The 22,106-nt window shown below is 35.7% G+C and overlaps 3 protein-coding genes across 4 annotated transcripts; 2 read left to right on the top strand and 1 right to left on the bottom strand.

Moving 5' to 3' along the window:
- The first annotated feature begins 5,448 nt into the window (after positions 1-5,448).
- On the top strand, positions 5,449-11,709 carry LOC100263805 (uncharacterized). 2 transcript variants are annotated; one of them, XM_002279019.5, is made up of 6 exons: positions 5,449-5,556; positions 5,983-6,087; positions 8,173-8,531; positions 10,288-10,383; positions 11,214-11,273; positions 11,372-11,709. In XM_002279019.5, exons 2-6 carry the CDS (start codon positions 5,988-5,990, stop codon positions 11,576-11,578), a joined length of 822 nt encoding a protein of 273 aa, XP_002279055.2. In that variant the 5' UTR covers positions 5,449-5,556; positions 5,983-5,987; the 3' UTR covers positions 11,579-11,709. The 2 variants fall into 2 exon arrangements, with proteins under 2 accessions (XP_002279055.2, XP_010650897.1); XM_010652595.3 differs by having other exon boundaries at positions 5,546-5,712.
- A 1,202-nt stretch (positions 11,710-12,911) lies between these two features.
- LOC100852616 (putative serine/threonine-protein kinase-like protein CCR3) lies at positions 12,912-15,667 on the top strand. Its single transcript, XM_003632130.4, has one exon. The coding sequence runs from the start codon at positions 13,015-13,017 to the stop codon at positions 15,433-15,435; it is 2,421 nt and encodes an 806-aa protein (XP_003632178.1). The 5' UTR covers positions 12,912-13,014; the 3' UTR covers positions 15,436-15,667.
- A 1,356-nt stretch (positions 15,668-17,023) lies between these two features.
- LOC100853282 (phosphoinositide phospholipase C 2) lies at positions 17,024-21,651 on the bottom strand. Its single transcript, XM_010652596.3, has 9 exons — positions 21,199-21,651; positions 20,871-21,067; positions 19,851-19,986; positions 19,511-19,765; positions 18,710-18,921; positions 18,369-18,486; positions 17,954-18,106; positions 17,776-17,862; positions 17,024-17,508 (listed from the first exon to the last, which is right to left on the bottom strand). The coding sequence occupies exons 1-9, from the start codon at positions 21,505-21,507 to the stop codon at positions 17,185-17,187; spliced, it is 1,791 nt and encodes a 596-aa protein (XP_010650898.1). The 5' UTR covers positions 21,508-21,651; the 3' UTR covers positions 17,024-17,184.
- Positions 21,652-22,106: the final 455 nt, after the last annotated feature.

Genomic DNA, 22,106 nt, shown 5'->3' with positions numbered 1-22,106 from the left:
CTTTAGGGGTCTTTGAGAAGTGGTTAGAGGTTGTTCCTTACTCCAAAACAGACTTTGGAACCCTAGTTACATCCTTGAGAAAAATTGATGCATCCAATCCTTAAGCTAACAAGACACCTATCTTTCTTTCCATGGTCCATTTATTCCATTGAACACCCTCAAGAAGTGATTGGAGGTTAGTCCCCACTTTGAAATGGATTTTGGCCCCCTTGGTACATCATTTACAAAATTTAGTATATTCTTCACAAAATTTGGTACATCCTTAAAAATTTTGTACATCCAATTTTTGAGCTACCGAAACCCCTATCTTATTACCCATGATTCATTTACTTTTTTAGTTATATTTGGAAAGTGATTGGAGGTCATTCCCTATTCCGAAATGAGCTTTGGTACCATAGGTACATTCTTAAGAAAATTTTGTACATCAAATCACTTCCCAAAAACCCCTACATGAATAAACAGACTATGGGTAATAAGATAGGGGCTCCAATGGCTCAAGGATTGGATGTAGCAAATTTTTTTAAGGATGTAGCAAATTTTTTTAAAGATGTACCAAATTTTTTTAAAGATGTACCAAATTTTGTGAAAGATGTACCAAAATTTGTAAATGATATACTAAGGTTGCCAAAGTCCATTCCGAGGTGGGGAACGACCTCTAATAACTTCCCAAGGGTTTCCAAAGGAAGAAATGGACCATGAAAAGGGATATAGGTGTCCCGTTAGCTTAAGGATTGAATGTATCAAATTTTCTCACTGATGTACTTAGGGTTCCAAAGTCCATTTCGGAGGAGGGAATGATCTTTAATCACTTTCCAAAGATCCTGAAAGGAATATACGGACCATGAGTAATAAGATAGGGGTCCTAATAGCTCAAGGATTGGATGTACCAAATTTTTTTAAGGATGTACTAAATTTTATGAAAGATATACCAGATTTTTTAAAGGATGTACTAAGGGGATTAAAGTCCATTTCGAAGTAGGGACCGACCTTCAATCACTTCTTGAGGGTGTTCAAAGGAATAAATGAACCATGAGAGGAAGATGGGTGTCCCATTAGCTCAAGGATTTGATGTATCAAATTTTCTCAAGGATGTCAAAAGTCTGTTTTAGAGTAGGGAATGACTTCCAATCACTTTCTAAAGATCCCTAAAGGAATGAATGGATCATGGGTACTAAGATAGGGATCCCGGTAGGTCAATGATTGAATGTATCAAATTTTGTGAAGGATGTACCAAAATTTGTAAAAAAATGTACCAAATTTTGTAAATGACGTACCAAGGTTGCTAAAATTCGTTTAGTGGTGGGGAACGACCTCTAATCACTTTCCGAGGGTCTCTAAATGAAGAAATTAACCATGGGAAGGGAGATAGGTATCTCCTTAGCTCAAGGATTGGATATATCAAATTTTCTCAATGATGTACCTAGGGTTCCAAAGTTCGTTTCGAAGTAGGGAACAACCTCTAATCATTTCCCAAATATCCCTAAAGGAATAAATGGACCATGGGTAATAAGATAGGGGTCCTAATAGCTCAAGGATTGGATGTACCAAATTTTGTGAAAGATGTGCCAAATTTTGTGAAAGATGTACCAAATTTTTTAAAGGATGTGCCAAATTTTATAAAGGATCTACAAGATTTCGAAGTGGGAAATGACTTCTAATCACTTCCTAAGACTATCCAAAGGAATAAGTGGACCATGAGAAGGAAGATAGGTGTCCCGTTAGCTCAAGGATTGGATGTATCAAATTTTCTTAGGAATGTACCTAGGGTTCCTAAGTCTGTTTCATAGTAGGGAACGACCTCCAATCACTTTCCAAAGATCCCTAAATGAATGAACGGACCATGAGTAATGATAGGGGTCTCGGTAGCTTAAAGATTGGATGTACCAAATTTTGTAAAGGATGTATCAAATTTTATAAAGGATGTACCAAGGTTACCAAAGTCCGTTTCGAGGTGGGAAACAACCTCCAATCACTTCATGAGGATCTTCAAAGGAAGAAATGGACCATGGAAAGGGAGATAGGTGTCCCATTAGCTCAAGGATTTGATGTATCAAATTTTCTTAAGGATGTACCTAGGGTTCCAAAGTCCGTTTCAAAGTAAGGAACAACCTCCAATCACTTCCCAAAAATCCTTAAAGGAATAAACGGATCATGGGTAATAAGATAGATGTTTCAATAGCTCAAAGATTGGATGTACGAAATATTTTTAAATGATATATCAAATTTTGTAAATGATGTACCAAGAGTGCCAATGTTCGTTCCGAGGTAGGGAATGACCTCCAATCACTATTTGAGGGTCCTTAAAAGATAATATGGACCATGGGAAGATATATAGGAGTCTTGATAGCCCGACGATTGGATGTACCAAAATTTCTTAACAATATATCAAATTTCCTTAAGAATGTATTTAGGGTTTTAGAGTACGGAATGACTTCTAATTACTTCCTAAAGATCCCCAAAGAAATAAACGAACCATGGGTAATAATTTAGAGGTCCTGATAGCTCATGGATTGAATGTACCAAATTTTTTTAAGAATGTGCCAAATTTTATGAAAGATGTGTCAAATTTTGTATAGGATGTACCATTAGTTCCAATGTCCATTCTAGGGTGGGGAACAACCTCCAATTCCTTCTTGAGAGTCCCCAAAGGAATATATAAATCATGAGAATGGAGATAGAGGTTTTGGTTTCTCTAAGAATGGATATACTTAGAATTGCAAAGTTCGTTTTAGGGTAGGCGAGGACCTCCAATTACTTATCGAGGGTTCCAAATGAATATGTATACCATTATAAATATGATAGTGGTTCCGGTTCCCCTAAGCATGAATTGACCTTTTTTTTTTTTTAAAGATGTACCCATTTTTTATGAAATTAATATAAAAGGTTAAATACATTTTTTTTAATGAAAAATATATTTTCTTTTATATTTTATTTTAATTAAAAATTAAAGATTTTAACCAAACAAAAAGTTAAATCCACAATCAAATTAAAATCATAAGAAAAATGATAAAAACATCATCACTTATTGTGATTTTGATATGATAAATTTAAAAGAAAAATATTGTAAATGATAAAATAGTATTACAAAGATATTTTTACTTTTACATGTAATAGAATTTACAAAATAAATAAATCTTTTGTTTAGTATTAATATAAAAAATCTTATATCATAAACTTCTAAATAATAAAATAGAATTTTAAAATTTAAACCTTAATTTATCAAATGTATTATTATAATTAATATTTAAAAATCATTAAGTATATTATTTGTGGGATAATATTTTCATTTTTGTCCATTATATATATATATATATATAAATTTATTTAATTTGTTATATTAACTATTTATTATATATATTATCATTTTAAGTTTAATATGTCAAAAAAATAATTAAAATCAATAAATATGGGGAAATTAGAGAGTAAAGAAAAATTAAAATTAAAGAAGTTTTATGAGAAAATACATGAGCATATTAAAAAGAATATAAAGGAAAAATAATAAAAACTATAATAGGTGATAATGGATTATGGTGGCAAAAGAGGAAAAAAAAAGTGGTAAGTGAGATATATTGATGCGAAAAAAATAATAAAAATAAATGATATATGTACTTGTCCATAGGTGTATCAAATCGGTATATACATTATCCTTTAGTTTTAAGGGTAATTGTGGAACAAATTTGAAACCACTATTATAATACATGAATAGACAATTTTTTTTTTTTCCCATTTTACACTAAAATTGAAAAAAAAAAAAAAGTAAAATCCTAAAATCTCTTCTCTTTTTTTTTTAATTGGTGTATGGATACATGATTTTCCCTTCCATTTATAGGTTAATATGGAGTTTTTAATTTGGAAATTTTCATGTTTCCCAAAGGGTTCTAGAGGATAGCTTCAATACCATTAGCCTTTAATCATTTCATTACAAAATTAATCAGCTATTAGAAGAATAGGCCATATATTTTATACCACTCTATCCCATATCCCATAGACCTATTTTACAATTTATTATTTGGTTGACTCTAACCTCAAGCTTAAAAATTGAAATTATTGCATTCAACTAAGAAGTTTGCTAATCATCTTAGTTTTAAGTTATAATTTGTGAAGTTATATTTAGAGTGCGTTTAAAAGTAATTTTAAAAAGTTTTTATAATATTTTTAACATTTAAAATTTTTTATCTTTTAAGAATTAGAAATGTTAAAAATACTTCCTAAAATTAATATCAAACGTATTTTTAAAGTGCGTATAATAACGATTTTGTTTGAAATGGTTTTTTTTAAAACACTATAAGTAATTTTATAATATTATAAGTGATTTTTAAAATTTTTAAAAATGTTTCTTAAAATCGGTTAAACATTTTTTTTTTCAAAAATATTTTTTGAGGGTAAAAACACTTTATAAAATCATTGTCAACTCTATTTGACAGTGATTATAGGAATTGTTTTAATCTCTAAAAAATGTTTTTGAAAAAAAAAAGGGTTTTACAAATTTAAGGAAACATTTTTCAAAATTTGAAAAATTACTTATAATAATAAAAAAATCATCACTTATAGTTGATTATCTCAAAAAACACTTTTAAAGAAAACATTGTCAAATACATTTTTAGAGTAGGTTTGATAATGATTTTAAGACATATTTCTAATATTTTAAAAATAAAAATTTTAAATATTAAAAATGTGATAAACGTTTATATATATATATATATAGATATATAATACAAAAATCATAAATATGCTATTTCTTCTAGAAGATTTATTTTAGCTTACATGGGAAGCCATTTTATGTTCAATCAAAATCTTGAAATACTTGCATTATCTTCCAAAAATATGGCTTTACCCTTTCAATCAAAACAGAAGTTGTCCTAAATGTGAACATAATCAATCGCTATTTGACAATAGTTTCTGTTTTTCGCTTTGGTCAAAAGAAGGCAGCGGAATTGAAAGGCATTATTTTTAAAGATTAATCTATAAAATTAAAATACATTTTTTTTTAAAAATAATTTGAGGAATTTTTATTGAACCGGAAAAAAAAATGCAAAGTTCTCTACAAATATTCATGGCATCCCACAAAAAATAAACAAAGAAAAAAATTTATTATAATATAGACTTTAATATAATTAGAAGCATATTCCAAAGAATTGGGTTCGGGTTCTAAATGGTCAAAAATGATATTTTAAGTTGTTAAATTCATTCGTTACTTCTCGTACAAGTCTTATTTTAATTTATACGAAAAGTCATTATAACTTATATGAAAAGTTATCTTATTAAATGAAACTTTTATGATACTAATATTATTCATTTAAAATAACTGTATGGATGATGGGTTAAAACAAAAAGGAAACGGAAAATCTATAGCATACAAAGCCCAAAAAGTTAGGCCCAATTTAGCCCACGTGTGGTGGGCTTGATGGGCTGCCCTGGGCTCGGTTCATGTGAATCCCTAAATCTGTTTGCTTTCAAAACGACGTCGTTTGCAAGAATCTTAAGCACTCAGTTTGAGTTCCTCACCGCGACAGCTCCTCCTCCTCCTCCATCTTCTTCGCTCTTTGCCTCGGTCCGGTAACGATGCTTCTCTCTGATGAATCCTTTTATTCTCTGTAAATATTTGTTATTTTTGCATCATTTTATTTTTATTCTCTAGAAATCTTCATTGAGGTCTGTTTGGGTTTGAACTTTTTGAGGGGTTTTTGGAGGGTTTTTCATAAGCTAATGAAGGTAGTTGCTGAGACCGTATCTTCATCGTTTTTTTTCTTTAATTTTTATCAGTTCTAGAATTAGGGATGTGTTTCAACTGGGTTTCTGGAACTTTTGATATGTTTGATTTTGTTTACCTTTTATGCTGTCTTATGATTGAACCGTGGCGGAAGGTTTCATTGTTTAACGTGTTACTGTCAATTATGAATCCTAATTTTTTTGTGCGTTTTTTCTGTGATTTGTGTAATTGAGGTAGAGAGGTTGGGCATTGACATTTACATTTTGTTTTAGGAGAAATGAAGATGTTTCGGGTTGCAATACAGTCCTTTAACAGATTATCATGCCGAATTCAGTGGCCCCAGATGATCAGAAGTCTCTCTACAAGTCCAATTTCAAGTAATTTCTTTTATCTTTACTAATTCTACTGAAACCATGTTTTGCAATTGACTTTTGGAAATTGTTTTGCAAGTAGGTTTATGTTCCCCCTTTCTGGAAGATTACTAGATTTGCATTGCTGAATTTGGTTCTTCTAAGAATATGGATATGCGGTAGTGGTCACTTTGTTCTTACTCTTTAACACCATTTTGGGCTGAATGGTGATAGTCTTTTAGTTGATTTAATATCTCTATAGTCGGTAAGAATCGAATTTTAGAAGATCTTCTATTAGTAGTTTCTTCTTGTATGATCATTGTCTCCATCAAGAGTTCATGGTTTGGGTGTGCTTTTTTAGGTTTTAGGAGTTATTTCAGTGTTGACTTACCATTATTTTGCCTTAAGATTCACAGTCAAAAATATTTTATGATATCAAAGAGAGTAATCTCTTATACAGAAAGAAATAAATTGGTTTTGAGAGAAATTTAATTGTTTGAGATATTTAGCATTGAGTCAACTCAAGCCCTATCCAGTTGTTTGTGATCAGCTGCATTGGTATGTAATCACTCTGTCACATCTAAGACTTTTCTTTTTTCAAAAAAATAATAATAAAATAAATCATGGGTTAACGCTTCTTCATTTCTTGTAGGTGTACTTCTTGCAGCATTTAACACCTTAGACTAACACACACACATATATATAAATATATAAATATATATATATTTATATATTTATTTTTTCTGTCATATTCATGATTGTATGCCTACACATGTCCCCATTTGTAACTTTAGAGAAAAAATATTTGTTCTTGTTATACTTTTATGCTCTCTCTTTATAAAGATTACATTGTTGTCTTCCATTCTTTTGTTTCTAATGAATTCACTATAGCCTAAGCCTCCTCATTTGTTCTTCATTCATGTATATTACTTGGTCTACTTTCATCGCATCTCTTACTTAGCCACTTTACATACTTTGCATTTGTGTTGGATGTATCATATTATCTTATATTTTGGAGTTAGAGAAACAAAAGGGGGACTAGAAATAGATCCACACAAATTTAGATTTTTTAAGAAAACGATTTTTAGGTTAAAAATTTAGAATATGATTACCAAGTACCACTGAGGAAGAAATCATAGTAGATTCAAAAGGATATTTACATGCTCTCTTTTGATTTTATAATGCATGTTGATATTATTACAAAAGTATACTCTTTAAAGCAAAAAAAAAAAAAAAAATCATGTAGAGAAGATAAAATGATCACCAGAGGAATAATTGTTTGTTTCTTTTCTTTCTTTTCTTTTTTGGTACTTGGTATTTAGTACAAGGCAAGAAAATAATTGTCTAGAAAAGAGCATTTTAACTTTCAGATTTTCTTAGAGTTCGTTGTTGAGATAAGAACTCCATATATTTGCCGAACTCTTCCTCAAGGCATAGCAGGAGAGAATTGCATTTAGGGGTTTTCCAACTAATTAGAAATTTGATTCGTGTCCCATCTATGTTGGTAGAATTCTTATCCCAGATAACCAAATCTAGATTCTCATGATTGTTACATGCATGGGTTTGCCTCTTTCTGTCGATCACCCAGAGGAATAACCATCTGTTTTTTTTTTTTTTTTTCCCTCTCCTTTTTTTTTTTTGGTACTTGGTATTTAGTACAAGGGAAGAAAATAATTGTGTGGAAAAGGGCATTTTAACTTTCAGATATATTCTTAGAATTCATTGTTGATATAATAACTCCATATATGGGCCTAACTCTTTCTCAAGGCATAGGAGGAGAGGATTGCATTTAGGGGTTTTCCAACTAATTAGAAATTTGATTAGTGTCCCATCTATGTTGGTAGAATTCTTATCCCAGATAACCAAATCTAGATTCTGATGATTGTTACATGCATGGGTTTGCCTCTTTCTATTGATCTGGTGATTCTGGTGCAATGGCACTAACTTGTAGTTTTACTATTCCAGATATTACTAACCACAAGTTCAAAAGGGGAATCCTTCTCCAGTGGTTTATTTTATTCTACAATGCTTCTCAGTTGGTAATTGTTTTCTAGTGTTTCTTGTTGTTACCACCTAAGAACTCTATTTTTCATGTCTTGAATCTTTAAACAGATAATGAAAATGATGATAACCAAAAAAAAAACTCATTTGAGTCTGCTGATGACTTTGAGCACCGGATATTTGCTGGGACTTCTGGGAGCAATCCAAATTCTGATTCCTTCTACCAAAAGCTTGATAGACTTGAAAAGGCTCATGACATATATCGTTTGGGTTCTAAACCGAATGGAGGAAGTGGTTCACAGTTTTTGGATGGTCTGGATGAGAGTTTCAATACATTGTCGGATGGGATGGATGGGAAATTGAAGAAAGAGGCCACATATTTTGAATTCAATCCTGATGAAATAGATCAAGAGGATTATGCTTTCAGACCAGATGTGGCTTTTAAGCCTGGAATGACTTACGAACCAAAGGTATGAATCTGTCCTTTTGAGGTTTCTATCTTCTGGTATTGTAGTTTTGTACCATTTTTGTTTTATTTTATTCTGAAAAGGTTCAAATCTATTGTTGAACTTACCTATTTGCTCCATGCAAGTATACTCTGTGAAGGCAGATCTGGAACTAGATGTGTTACAGAATTTGCAGCTCTCCGTTTTTTGCATTTTATAGGTTGCAAATATATGTTGTGTACTTACTTTCTTCCTCTTCTATCTTTTCACATATTTTTTTCCAGTTAGCTTTTAGACAGAGTCAAGCAAATGATTGCACCAATATTTGATGCAGGAAATGTTTGGTTTTGGGGTAAAATATCTTGTATTGATTAGTTATCGTTATGAAAAATGTTGCTTTCTTGGATAAGTGGAAAAAAAGAAGTAAAGGTTTAAGATTAGGCTCCATTTGTTCTTTGTCAAAACTAAAGACTTTATTATAACTGAATAATTTCCTTAGAGAAAAAAGAGAATACAACATTGGCATTAATCTAGTAAAAATAAGGAGTTTTACATGTGCTTCTACTTATGGAAACAAAAGTGGTGGAGACAAGTTCAACCCAATTTGTTAAGAACATTGTTGCCCTGGGTTAGGGAATATAACATTGGCATCAATCTAGTAAAAATAAGTAGTTTTACATGTGCTTCTACTTATGGAAACAAAAGTGGTGAAGACAACTTCAACCCAATTTGTTAAGAACAATGTTGCCCTGGGTTGATGCAGGACATAACAAAATTTGGAAACCTTAATAAGACACAAGTTTTAGCTCTCACCAAGTAGACTTAAAAAGAATTTGTTTAAAGGGTTAACTGACCTGCATATGAGTTTTATGCCAGGAAACAATTGCCAATAAAATGTAGGGGGCTGATGAATATATTTTGTACCAGGAACATTTTAGGGAATTGCCTTCTGCCTATTTTGCATGTAGGGGATAAGATGCCTGATAATGCTGATTCTTATAGGTTTGTCGTTCTGCACATTTCCCTCTCCTCTTAGTTCATTTTTCTCTCTTATCTAACCCAACGAATTAGGGAAAGAGAAGAACAGAATGTCATCAATCATGAGGAAGCATGGTAGATGTAAATGAATGGTGATTCATTTAAGTATAAAGAGAAAAATATGGTTTTGATTAGTGAATCAAAATTCACAGAAAAATAAATATAATAATACCGTAACCAACATATATGTTACTGCTGCCTGTTAAATATTGATTCTTTAATGATTATTTGCAATCAATATACCAGTTGGATGGTATAGTGTATGAACATGTTTATTCTGGGTGTGCATCCCATGATTTCTATTAATTGAATGCATGATTGTTCAAATCATATGTTTGGATTATCTAGTGTTGTGTCGGAATTTTCTACTCATAATCAATTTGTGTGATTTATTAATTATAAGCTCATGTTGATATGCATTATGGTGTTATTCATAAAAGTTAATTTTTCATTCTATAGGCTATAGGGGCTTGAATTAAAGCAACAACCCCACAGTGAATCAAAACATGAACTGGTTACAGGATAGCTGATAAATCCTGTTCAATTTTGCTCCATTTCTTCTGTAATCTACATGCAAATATAATGGTAGTTATGCTTGTTATCTTCTTTTTGATAGGCAGTTATAATCATTATCTTCTGTTTGCACTTTGCCTTCTCTATTCCTGTTTCTATGTTTGTCCTTTATCTACTATCTTTTTCTTCAAATACTCTTCTCCTTCATGTGTTTCATGGCTTTATACAGGACCTTGATCTTACAAAACCAGGAATACGCAAATCTTACAAAAGGCCAGAGTTTGAAGTAACTACGGAGGAAGTTTTGAGAAAGGCAGATTTCAGGGTGAGGCCCTTTTTTCTTTCATCTTCCCCTTGGATTTAGCATATCTTTACATTTGTGATGGCAGACATGTAATGAAATGGCCTAAAAATGAGGAGAGGGTCTACTAGTAATATTTTTCCTCTGTTTCCTGCTAGTGTCCAGTGTTGGTAAAGATCTTTAGAAGTAGGGCAGCTCTTGATGATGTGTCCCACCATGTGAAAATATGAAATCCCTTCCCACTCGCTGATCATTGGTTTCAGTAGTCCAAGTTAAACTATGTTGGAGAGCTACGAGTCTGCAGTTTTTTATTTTACTTTTTTAAGAGTTGTGATTCTACAGTTCACACTGGATTGTAGCTGAAGGGGCTTGGGGGTGGGGTGTAGGGGATTGGAGTTGGGTTGTCTTGGTTCACACTATCTTCATTGCCAAGTGGTTATGATGATAGCTGAGGTACAATTTCTCTTTTACATTTGTTATCAGGAGTGCTTACTTGGTTATAGACTGACTGTTAGGATGCCAATTCTATTGTCAGAACACTGGGAATTTGAGCCTTTGTTCCTCAAACTAAGTTTGTTTGCTGGCAACTGGATAAAAAATTAGATTCTGGGAAGCCCCTTCTTGGATAATAACCATCTTTGTTCTTCAATTCTTCCTAACCACATTTTTTTTTGCCTAAAGGGCTCTTGTAGACCGCAAGCAAGCTTTCATTATGACCTAATCATAACACGTAATCTTGCAGAGCATTCTAACTACGACTATATTTTTACGTTATGGCTTTAAGCTTATTGGTCTCTTTGTGATCTTCACCGTTTCAAACACTTTTCTTACTTCCATTACTACTTCATGTCCAGAATGTGAGATTCCTTGCCCATTTCATAACGGAGGCTGGAATTATCATCAAAAGGAGCAAGGTAAGAACTAAGTTCAAAGTTTGATCTTTGACTGAACCCATACTGAAATTCTAAACCTCCCTTTAACTGGTTCTTTTGTTCTTGTGTTCATTCTATAGACTGGCATTAGCGCCAAAGCCCAGAGGAAGGTTGCAAGGGAGATCAAAACTGCCAGAGCTTTTGGTTTAATGCCTTTCACAACAATGGGGACAAAGGCATTTGTTTTTGGAAAAACAATGGAAGATCTTGACGAGGACTTTGAGTATTACAGAAGTGTGGATCCAGAAGAAACTCAAGACCCTCTTGACCCCCCTCTTGAACCCTAGATTTCTCATTTTCAAGTTTTGCACATTATTTGCTTCCCCAGGAAGTGGAATATTTTAAATTTTAGTGAATGCTATTGATAAACAGCCCCTTATTTCCAATCAAGATGGTATGTAATGAACTTTACATTTCATTTCTCATCTCAATTTTTTTGTTTTGCCTACAATAAAGTTGTGCCCTCTTGGGTTTTGGTTAAAATTGTTAGTAACCAAAAGGTGGATCCCCAAAAAAGACCCCTGCCTTTGGGAAGTCCCTTGTGTAATTTCGTAAGAAATTGCATTGGAAATCCTTAGATCTGTGAGAGAAGTAAATCAGACATTAGTATTAACAAAAAAATTAAACACGAGGTCAAGTTATTAAGTGTGTCAGAGAAGCAAAATCAATTTGTGGTCGTGACATTGGTAGTAACCTTGCAAATAGGTCAAGATGAGCTTTGCATAATGCTCAGTTTGGGAGTCATTTTGAAAGAGCTAGAATAGCTTAGATGTTTAATAAACTTTTGACAATCACTTCTAAAAACATGGGAAATCACTTGAAATGATTCCTAGAAAATCCTAAAAAGTCATTTGACCGGGGATTTTTCGAAAATAACTTTTTAGAAGTACTATTAATTCAAAATGCTTTAATTAAAATCACTCCTAACAGGCTCCAGTGTTAGAGAAGCAAATCTGTTGGCAACATGGATTAACTTTGACAATAGGCCGAAGATGAGCCAATTATACATTGTTTGGTCCATGATGGGCCCATTACCGGTCCATGTTTGGCCCGTTATCAGGCCCAAGACACGCACGGAGATCACTTTTAACAACATAGGAAATCACTTGAAATGATTCCTTGAAAATAATTTGATATGGGATTTTTTTGAAAATTGCTTTTTAAAAGTGCTACAAACTCAAAGTACTTTAATCATAATTACTCATAATGGGTTCTTAGAGTGTGTTTGATCGTGATTCTTAGAAATGTTTCTAGTCTTTTTGAAAATATTTAAGTGTTAAAAAAGTTAAAAGTGTTTTCCAAAATCATTATCAAATGGACTCTTAGTCTGTCAGATAAGCAAATCAATTAGCTACATTGTAAACCTGCCAATAGGCCAAAGATGAGCCAATTGTAAAGCCTATGATTGGTCCACGATGAGCCCATTACCAGTCCATGTTTGGCCCATTATCAGGCCCATTATAAGTCCATGTTTGGCCCATCATCAGGCCCAATACCAGTTCATGTTTGACCCATCATCAGGCCCAAGACACCCACGAAGAACGTGATGTTGGGTCCCTCCCAATTGGTACCCAATGGCCCATGCACTGCAACTCAACATCATTCCCACGAGCTCTCATGGCTTTTGCAATTCACTCTTGTCTCTCTCTCAGTCTCTTCTGTCTTTCCAAATGAAGAAGAAAAAAACAGAGACATTCTCTGCCGCTTAATCCCAATCTATCTAATGAGAATATCACCCTCCTCCGTCACCATCGCCTTCATTTTCGTTGCCCTCCTCTCCTCACCGGCACTGCCGGTCAACGCCCTCGGCTCCTCCTCCACCATTGCCGTCTCCTATGCCACCGGCACCGTCTGCGGCATCCTCGCCGGCCATCCTTTACAAGAAATTCAATGCTACAGACAAGGCCACATCATCAACCTCCAACCCCAAGTTTCCTACGAAGCCATTTCCGGCGGCCAGAGCTTCTTCTGCGGCCTGAGGTCCGGCGGCTTCAGCCTTCTCTGCTGGGACACCACCTTCAGCAATGCTAGTTTTCGCCCAAAGCGCATATACTATAGTGACAGGGTTGGGTTAACCGATTTAACGGTGGGTAATGCTCAGGTTTGTGCATTGGAGGCCAGCAGTGGAGGGGTCAAATGTTGGAGAGGAGAGAGAGGTGGGTCTATGTTTCCGACGCCGGAAGTGGGTTCAGAGTTTCAGAAAATAACGTCTGGAGGAGGGTTCACATGTGGGATTTTGAAGAACAACAGCAGAGTTTTGTGTTGGGGTGTCAGCACAGTTGGAGCTGAGATTCAAAGACAGTTTGGTGATCTCTCAATGTCGAGCTTAGTTGCTGGCAATTCTCATGCATGTGGGTTGACAGACACAGGGATTTTGGTTTGTAAAGGGAACAATGATACTGGGCAGCTTGGTTTTCCCTCTGGTTCAGCTTTCGAATTCTCAGGTCTTGCATTGGGAGCTAATCATACCTGTGCAATTCAAAGAAGAAATGGTATGGTGGAGTGCTGGGGAGGAGGAACAAAACTATCGGAATTTGGCAGCCAACATATAAAAAACGTTTCCTTTGAATCAATTGTTGCTGGTTTGGATTTCACATGTGGATTGACATCCAGGAACTTATCAGTGATATGCTGGGGACCTGGGTGGACTGGGAAGCGTACTTCAGGGAGTGTCTTTCCACTTGAGATGATCATTCCGGGTCCATGTGTTGAAGCTTCTTGTAGCGTTTGTGGTATGTATCCGAATTCTGAGGTTCTGTGTGATGGGTCTGGGAATATATGTAAGTCTTGTGAATTTGATCTTCCAATTCCATTGCCATTGCCAATTTTGCCGCCACAACCATCGGAAGATTTACAACCAAATTCTCCGGCATCTCCTGCCCCAAACAGGCTGTTGTTGGCCTTTTTGATTGTTGGGTCAATTGGACTTTTTGCAGGCATATGTAGTATTGTCTACTGCCTCTGGACTGGAGTCTGCGCCTTCTTTCACAAGCAGATTTATGATTCTGCACAACCAAACGTCAGCAGGGCCAATGCCGATAGTTTCACGGTGATAGACAATGGTTCCAATGTCCAAGTTTCAAAATCATCCTCCATCAAGCGCCAGAGCTCTCTAGCATTGAGGCGTCAAAGGAGCGGGCCATCATCAAGGGCTGTTGGGGACAGGGCTGAAAATTTTTCTCTATCAGAACTTGCTGCTGCCACTAACATGTTCTCATTGGAAAACAAGATTGGTGGTGGAAGCTTTGGTACGGTTTACAAAGGCAAGCTTGCAGATGGTAGGGAAGTGGCCATCAAAAGGGGAGAGACTGGTTCAAGGATAAAGAAGTTCCAAGAGAAGGAAATTGCATTTGAATCAGAACTAGCATTGTTGTCGCGGCTTCACCACAAGCATTTGGTGGGGCTTGTGGGATTCTGCGAAGAAAATGATGAGAGGCTTCTGGTTTATGAGTACATGAGTAATGGATCTCTCCATGATCATCTGCATAGCAAGAATAATATTCTAGAGAGTAGCAACATTTTAAATTCTTGGAAAATGAGGATTAAAATCGCCTTAGATGCTGCTAGGGGAATTGAGTATCTCCACGATTATGCTGTGCCACCTATAATTCATAGAGACATTAAGTCCTCTAACATTCTTCTTGATGCAAATTGGACTGCAAAAGTATCGGATTTTGGGCTATCATTAATGGGGCCAGACTCTAACCAGGAGTATATGTCAACCAGGGCAGCCGGTACAGTTGGGTATATAGATCCCGAGTACTATGTGCTAAATGTTTTGACAGCAAAGAGTGATGTCTATGGCTTAGGAGTGGTATTGTTAGAGCTTTTGACAGGAAAGAGAGCTGTATTCAAGGAAGAAGTGGAGGGAGCTCTTCCTATTGGGATAGTGGACTATGCAGTACCACAGATAACAGTGGGTGAGCTATGGAGGGTATTGGATATGAGGGTTGGTCCACCAGAGGCAAATGAGGCCGAGGCGGTTGAGCTGATGGCTAACATGGCTATGCATTGTGTGAAGTTGGAGGGAAAGGAAAGGCCCACCATGACTGACATTGTAGCCAATCTGGAGAGGGCACTGGCTCTTTGTGAGGAGAGCCGCGCTAGCATCTCTAGTACTTCATTCTCCATTATCTCAGAATGAAAGTTCCATCCAAAACAAGAGCCCATGGAGGTCTTTTTCTTCATTTTATTTTTTATTTTTTATTTTTCGCTAATTTGCTTTCTGTTTATTCCTCTTTTCATTACATGTCATTTACTGTCATGTTCTTTGAATGTAAAGAAAAGAAGTATGTTTCTGAGTGTAAAGAAAGATGATAATTTTTTCTTCATCTGAATATTGAAGTAGACTCCCCTGTAATCAGGAACTTGCATGATCCCTAGAATCATCCTTTCTTGAGATCTAATTTCACCCCTCACTGGGAGAACACAACTGAAATGACTTAAACAACCTGAAAACAGCCAAAGCTTTAGAATCAATATAAAATGGGGCCTTTTGTGTTTCCATAAATCTCAACCAAAAAAAAATGTCTCTACTGAAATTTTCTGAAGCAGCTTTGACAGCTTTGGTTGGTTGGTTGGTGGAAGAGTGGGACAGCCCTGGAGGCATGGAGCAAAAGATTCCAAGCACAATCATCAGCCAAAGTGGGTATAAATAATTCCAATTATGATTACAGGAAAGCAAATCAAAATGCTGTGCTCAGTTGGACACATACTCTCCTCAATTAGATACAGTGGAGCAATATCCAATATAGAATAATCTGTCCTAGGTATGTGCAAAGTTGTGGAGCTTATAGAACATATGCATTTCTTTCTGAGATTCAAGTCCATAAGGGTTTAACAAGCAAACAACACAGAAAATTTTCATGAATTTCCTGTTATTATCATCCCGTTCACGTGATCGAATTGATCCAATATTTGCAGAAAGATTGTTCACATTTGTGAGGCAAATGAAAGGGAATGTGCACCCAGCTCAGCAACTTAGTAGAAAGGGCAGGTATTATGGTTCTCCCCACTTTATTTTATAATGGAGCTGAAGGTCAACTTGTGAAAGGGCTTCATCATTCTTTTGCTCCCCCGTGACCAAAAGCTAATTGAATTTTTTTTTAGAATAACATGGCACTAGTCTCAGTGTTGAGTCTCAGGAACTGCATGGGTTGGAGTCAGGGTGTCACCCAACCGAAAGTCCTATGTTTTTTCAAGTTGTCATCAATTACAGGGTGTTCTTTCTTTTGAGATCAGTCCAAACAATCCTCATCACATGGGATTCCAAATTTTAAAATTGGTCTTTGCTTATCCTCATTAAGGTAGATTGTGAAGTGAAGACAACTAAATTTAACAACTAGTAATATTAAAGTCAAGATCCAATAATCGGTTCCTTGAATATGTCTAAGCTTACTGTATCAAAATATATAATTTATAGGATACAGTATGTAGGGTCCGGGTACCAACTTTAATCAGATGGTCAATGCATGTAGAATTCATTCTAATATTTCACTTTCTTTAACATGAAATGCTCTGATGTCATCTTTCTTAGCTTCCTTATAAAAATACTGTTATGCATGTGAGGGGACTTTTCAATGTGGAAGTGTGTTCTCTTTACCCAAGCATATTCTATTCCCTTTCGGATAGGGTGATCTTTTGATTAGTGATCAAGGGAGTGAGTTGAAAATGCCAACAAAAAGTCAGAGGGAAATTTTCGATCAAACGAGCAGGAGACTATGAAACGCATGTTCTGGGTAAATGGATGTGAACCTTCATAGTTTTTTTGTGTTCATAACTAGTAAGTACTGAGATATGTTTCTCAGACGAATATTCTGATAAAATGTTCTTCAGTGCTTGTATGCAATATAGACATATACAGCATTTAGAATCAAAGAAGCCCCCATCATCTTCAAAGTGAAAACTCATTAGATAGATTTGTATCTTCAAATTTGAAACACATTAGAAGCTTCACAGATTTGTACTTCTCTCCCTTCCGGTTATGTAGTGGGACTGCTCGAATCCCGCTTCTTAACTCTGCAATAGGCAGACATGTTTGGCCTGCGAATTCACTTTTTCCTGATGTGTCATATTCTCGAACTTCAACTCGAAGAATTGCTAGTTCTGGAACAGTCAGTGGGAATTCAAATGTATCATTCCATGATGGAGTCCAGTCATCCTCAATTGGCTTTGTTTCCTTTGTTCTTGTGTCAGCTGGGGCCCCAACAATTCCAACCTGCAAGTGGATCATTCAATCACCATATTCCCAAAAACCGAACAGATTGCAGAGAAACACCGGTTATGATCAAGACAGTGATGCAGTGATGCACAATGAAGACTGGTAGAAAAACTCAAATCACTTGTGGGGCACCAAAAGTTTACTGACATGTAATTTGTAATGCAACCTTAAAAATCTTTCTACAAATACCTTAAGACTTCACCCCTAGTTTGTTGTAGATATTAGTTTGAATTTCCTCTAGATGATCTGAGATTATTGTCTTACCTTCACAAAGAAGTCCGGTGGGGAATATAGATCAAAGTGGGTATGGCGGAAATCCAAATGCCATCCTTCCCCCATGTATACGGTCACCTGTTTGTTAGCATGCAAGTAAAGCGAATGCAATGGGGAAAAGAGCAAAGTAAAACTAATACAATTGAAAGTATTGTTAAGATTTAGGCACCTTCAGTACTTTTATAACTGGGAAGGGTGCACTGGGATCAAAGACCTCATTATTTGCTCCAACCTCCAGTAAGAAATCTGGTTTCTTCACATAACCACAACCGCCATTTGCTCTGAACATACCTTGCATTATCTGAAGAGGCTTCCCATGTCCCTGAAGGCAAGAAATTGGGAAAATGAAAAGAAAATCTAAGTTCCCTTCCTGCTCAATGGCTCTTACTTCAATCACAGTTCCTTCTATAAGATCACAACTCAGCTAGTAACTTTAACTTGTTTTGCACTAAGGAATACAGTCAGGTCATTAGTTAAAGTATGCAAAAGCCAGAAACCATATATCAAAATATATTGCAAAATGTGATTATTAATCACTTGACCTATTGTTATCTGATATAGATGTACAAGGAACAAAGTCTAACCTGCATATTAAATGCAACCATTTGAGCTCCATGCATCCACCCAACAAAGGGATTGTAGTTAGATGAGTCAATACGTGTTCCCTTAGGGTATATCCTCAGCAAATTCCTCTGAGTAAACCTAAAGCAAGAAATGATCAATTGATGATTAAGATGCTGAAATGTAAAATATCTAGCTGCAACATTATATTGTGCAGTCAGGCCTGCAGACCATAATATCCTTGTATGAACATCAGCAAATGAGTTTAGGCATCATGCTATGAAAAAGCAGATGTCTAAGCATCTGCAAAGGCATATAAGACTTCATTTGAATGATTGTTGCTGAAAGTAATAATATCTAGTACCTGACTATTTCAGTTCCATGTGTTTTTACAGCGTTTTCAAGCTCCTGCTCACTCAAGCTGAGGCGTCTAACTCTGTAAGGATCGATGCTCAGCCAGCTCTCCAATCCACCTTTCAGCTTCCCAGCATGGATCGCAATTAATCGTCTATAATCAGGAACAGCATTCTGCAAATCTTCATCCTGATGGAGTTCTTCTTCTTCTTCTAACTTAGCCTGATAGAAAAGAGTGTTAGGAAATGTCCCAAATTCCTAATTAGTATAAATTCTTTTTTTGTAAAGAATATTATATAAAATATTTTTAAGTTGATATATTATTGTAATATTAGATTTCCTTATAAAATAAAGAAGGTTGTTGAAAATATCTCTATAAATATTCCAGGTCCTGACGGGAAAAAGTCATGAGATGGAGATGGGCCTGTAGAGACTATACGAGGTGGATAGAGATGTGAGGAAGAACAAGAGGGGTACCTAGTGGAGTGAAAGGGCTTGTAGTAAGGTATTAATACAAGGAGTGGGTAAACATGGGATGTTTCGGGAATGCAATAGTTGTATCTGGTTCTGTCCTCTGTAATATTCTCTATTGTATAGTGGAATAATTCTCTCTCATCCGAGAATGTAGGTATGGTTAACCAAACCACGTTAAAACCTCGTATACCGTATGTGTGATTGTTTTATCTTTGTATTCTTGAACTAACATTGTTGGCATCAAAGCTTTCGCTTGCACAACAAAGGGGAAGTCAGCAATTAAGGAGATGAGACTTGATTCACTAAGTCAGCATACTGGGACCAGAAAATTCTTTACCTCATTCACTGTGCCTTCTATTTCAATTTTATCTCTGGAGCTGTGTTTCTCTTTCGTCCTAGGCTGTTCCTCCGCTGAATCCTTCATTTTCTTTGTGCCTGCTCTTCCCTTTGTATTACTCTCAATGTCAAGGTACTCCTTCGGAGGTTTGGTTGAGATAACAATCTTCTTCTTTAATGATTCTGGTGAAGGGAATTCAGGTAAGTATTCTGACTCTGGGCGAAACAGCATGTCTCCAAATGTTTCAGTGACCATCTACAAACAAATACAATTTCAGTCAGAAAGATGGTACATTTGAAAAGGGTGACAATGGTTAAAATCCCCATTACTATGTTCTCACTTTAGCCACTTTTTCTTGAAGGTTCCGAGTAAGATGGTCTTCGAATGTTATTATAACAGGATATTCAGAAGCATAAAATGCATTCTCTTTAATCGCCCGCAGACATTTGATGAGTTCAACCGGAGAGGTCGCCGTCCTACACTTCCCAATCATTTGAAGTAGAAGAAGAGAAGAAGATTTATAATCCTTGAGAGGATGCAAATAAGGGGATAAACAAATATAGTGTAGTAGGATATGATCATTGGCTTCCTATGAGATTGTAGATATTATTTGTTTTGGGCCAAAGGGACCCTTATTGCTTCAAAATCCGTTTATAAAGTTAAAAGGAATTTATGTATATAATATCAAGACATTTTTTTTTTATCTAATGTGTAATATCACAATCATCTCCTATGAAAATATAACATCTTTGTTGTGTCCCACAAAATTACGAATCAAATAGACAAACACCATTTATAGTGGCAAACAAATTCTCACATGAGGTTGGAGATCGACTTTGATATTATTTGTAACGATTTGTTCATAACTGTATAAATATTATCCCTTTTGACCTAAAATAAACACTATCTATACGATTGCGAATAAGTTGTTACAAATGGTATTAGAGTCGATCCCCAACTCCGGTGTGGAAGTTAGTTTCGTTATACAAAAAACTTCTATTTATTTGACTCCACAATCTTATGACACACAGTGATGATGTTGTATATGTATGAGGGTGACTATAATATTTCACGTCAGATAAAGAAAAAATTTCACATCAGATAAGGAAAAAAGTTTTTATGATTATATATATGTATGTATGTAGGTATAAACTCTTCTTAATATCGGAAACACATTTTAAAGTAGTGAAAATCTCTTGGGCCTATAGCAGACAAGATTTACATGATTAAGAATAATGGGTAGTGACATTTGATGTCCTAGGTCTTCTTAGAAACTGAAAAAAGGATAAGCTCATGCAGATTTATTCAAACAACTACTCCATGTTTGAGTTGGACAAACAAGGGTAAGTTAACATCATACCCTCCATGACGAACCTCGACGTTGTCTTTCTTGTCATTAGCCCACAAATCCAATTCAATTACTCTTACATTTCTCCTCAATGCATTTATGATAGGCTCAACGCTACAGTTGCTGCTGAGTTGATTCCCCGTTAAGTAGGAATTGTGGCCTGTGAATAAGAAATAATGAGACAGCGGTGCAGTCATGTCATGGTGCACCTGGATTCAGAGACATTTCTCACAAAATTAATGTTTGGAGATTGAAACTTCATTGATCTGAAATGGCAAAAACACAAGATTGACTACTAAAGGAAGAGAAACTGAAAACTAGTATAGGAATAGAAGATTACCGTAGGAGATGGAGGAAGAGAGGTATTAAGGTCGCCTAGGAGATATCGGAAGAAGGCTTCAAGATGAAGGCCTTTGCGCTGGAAGATGTTGAGATGCTTGAGACTATTGAAGATTGCCTGAGCATCCTCTCTGGTGGCTTGTTTTTCCTCCTGAAAATCGATGAGGAAGTAGCGCAGTTGATCAAGGGTCATGGTGCCATTCTGTGAATAGCGATTGAAGAGGTATTGGACATCTTCTGGAGGCCCAGTTGCCTGGAGCTTGAATATTCGCCTGAAACAGAAGCAGACCTTGAAAGACTGCTTAGACATATCTCTTGCACAGGAAGAGATTGCTTGATGGATGGGTGTAGCAAGAATGGACTCCGGAGGTGGGAGTCAGGCACATAAGTACATGGCTCTACATTCCCAGGAATGGCGTCTCACCAAAGTGAGCATATGTCCTCATGCATAAGTTACAAGAAAAGCTATACTGTTTATAGGGATCCTTCTTGCTTTATGGGGCCATATGTTACAATCAATCCCTGAAGAAGGTGTTTGATGTGAAGCAAAAGAGATTGCTTGTGTTGGTTTCATCTGTAAAGGAAGAAGGGAACAAAGGAGGGAGTGGTGGGGCAAGGCAATACTGGACACACCTCTCACTCAGATTCTCTGCCCAGTTGGGTCCGGAATGAATGCTCTGAAATTCCCACCATCAAGTCATGTTCATGAACACCCTCTCTCTCTCTCTATCTCTCCGAAATTGAATACATAGGATCTGTTACTGAGCCTAATTGTACATAGAAAGAACAGTTAGAAATAACAGTTTTGGTTAGTGAAAAAATTTATGAAAGTTGGTTAATCCAACAAATATACCACTTTGATTACTGGGCAAAGACTTGCATCTCTAAATCAAATGATACTTAACATAT

Source organism: Vitis vinifera, chromosome 6, assembly GCF_030704535.1.
Source record: "Vitis vinifera cultivar Pinot Noir 40024 chromosome 6, ASM3070453v1".
NCBI lineage: Eukaryota > Viridiplantae > Streptophyta > Magnoliopsida > Vitales > Vitaceae > Vitis > Vitis vinifera.
This window is presented reverse-complemented; position numbering and strand designations above follow the sequence as displayed.

Bases quoted from the DNA above. Each gene is read 5' to 3' on its own strand.
- LOC100263805 (XM_002279019.5), top strand. From the start codon at position 5,988: ATGAAGATGTTTCGGGTTGCAATACAGTCCTTTAACAGATTATCATGC. The intron at 8,532-10,287 runs GTATGAATCTGT...GGCTTTATACAG, and splicing joins GAATGACTTACGAACCAAAG to GACCTTGATCTTACAAAACC. The intron at 10,384-11,213 runs GTGAGGCCCTTT...CTTCATGTCCAG, and splicing joins TGAGAAAGGCAGATTTCAGG to AATGTGAGATTCCTTGCCCA.
- LOC100852616 (XM_003632130.4), top strand. From the start codon at position 13,015: ATGAGAATATCACCCTCCTCCGTCACCATCGCCTTCATTTTCGTTGCC.
- LOC100853282 (XM_010652596.3), bottom strand. From the start codon at position 21,507: ATGTCTAAGCAGTCTTTCAAGGTCTGCTTCTGTTTCAGGCGAATATTC. The intron at 19,766-19,850 runs GTGAGAACATAG...ATTTGTTTGTAG, and splicing joins TTCAAGAAAAAGTGGCTAAA to ATGGTCACTGAAACATTTGG. The intron at 18,487-18,709 runs GTACTAGATATT...TTCTTGCTTTAG, and splicing joins CATGGAACTGAAATAGTCAG to GTTTACTCAGAGGAATTTGC.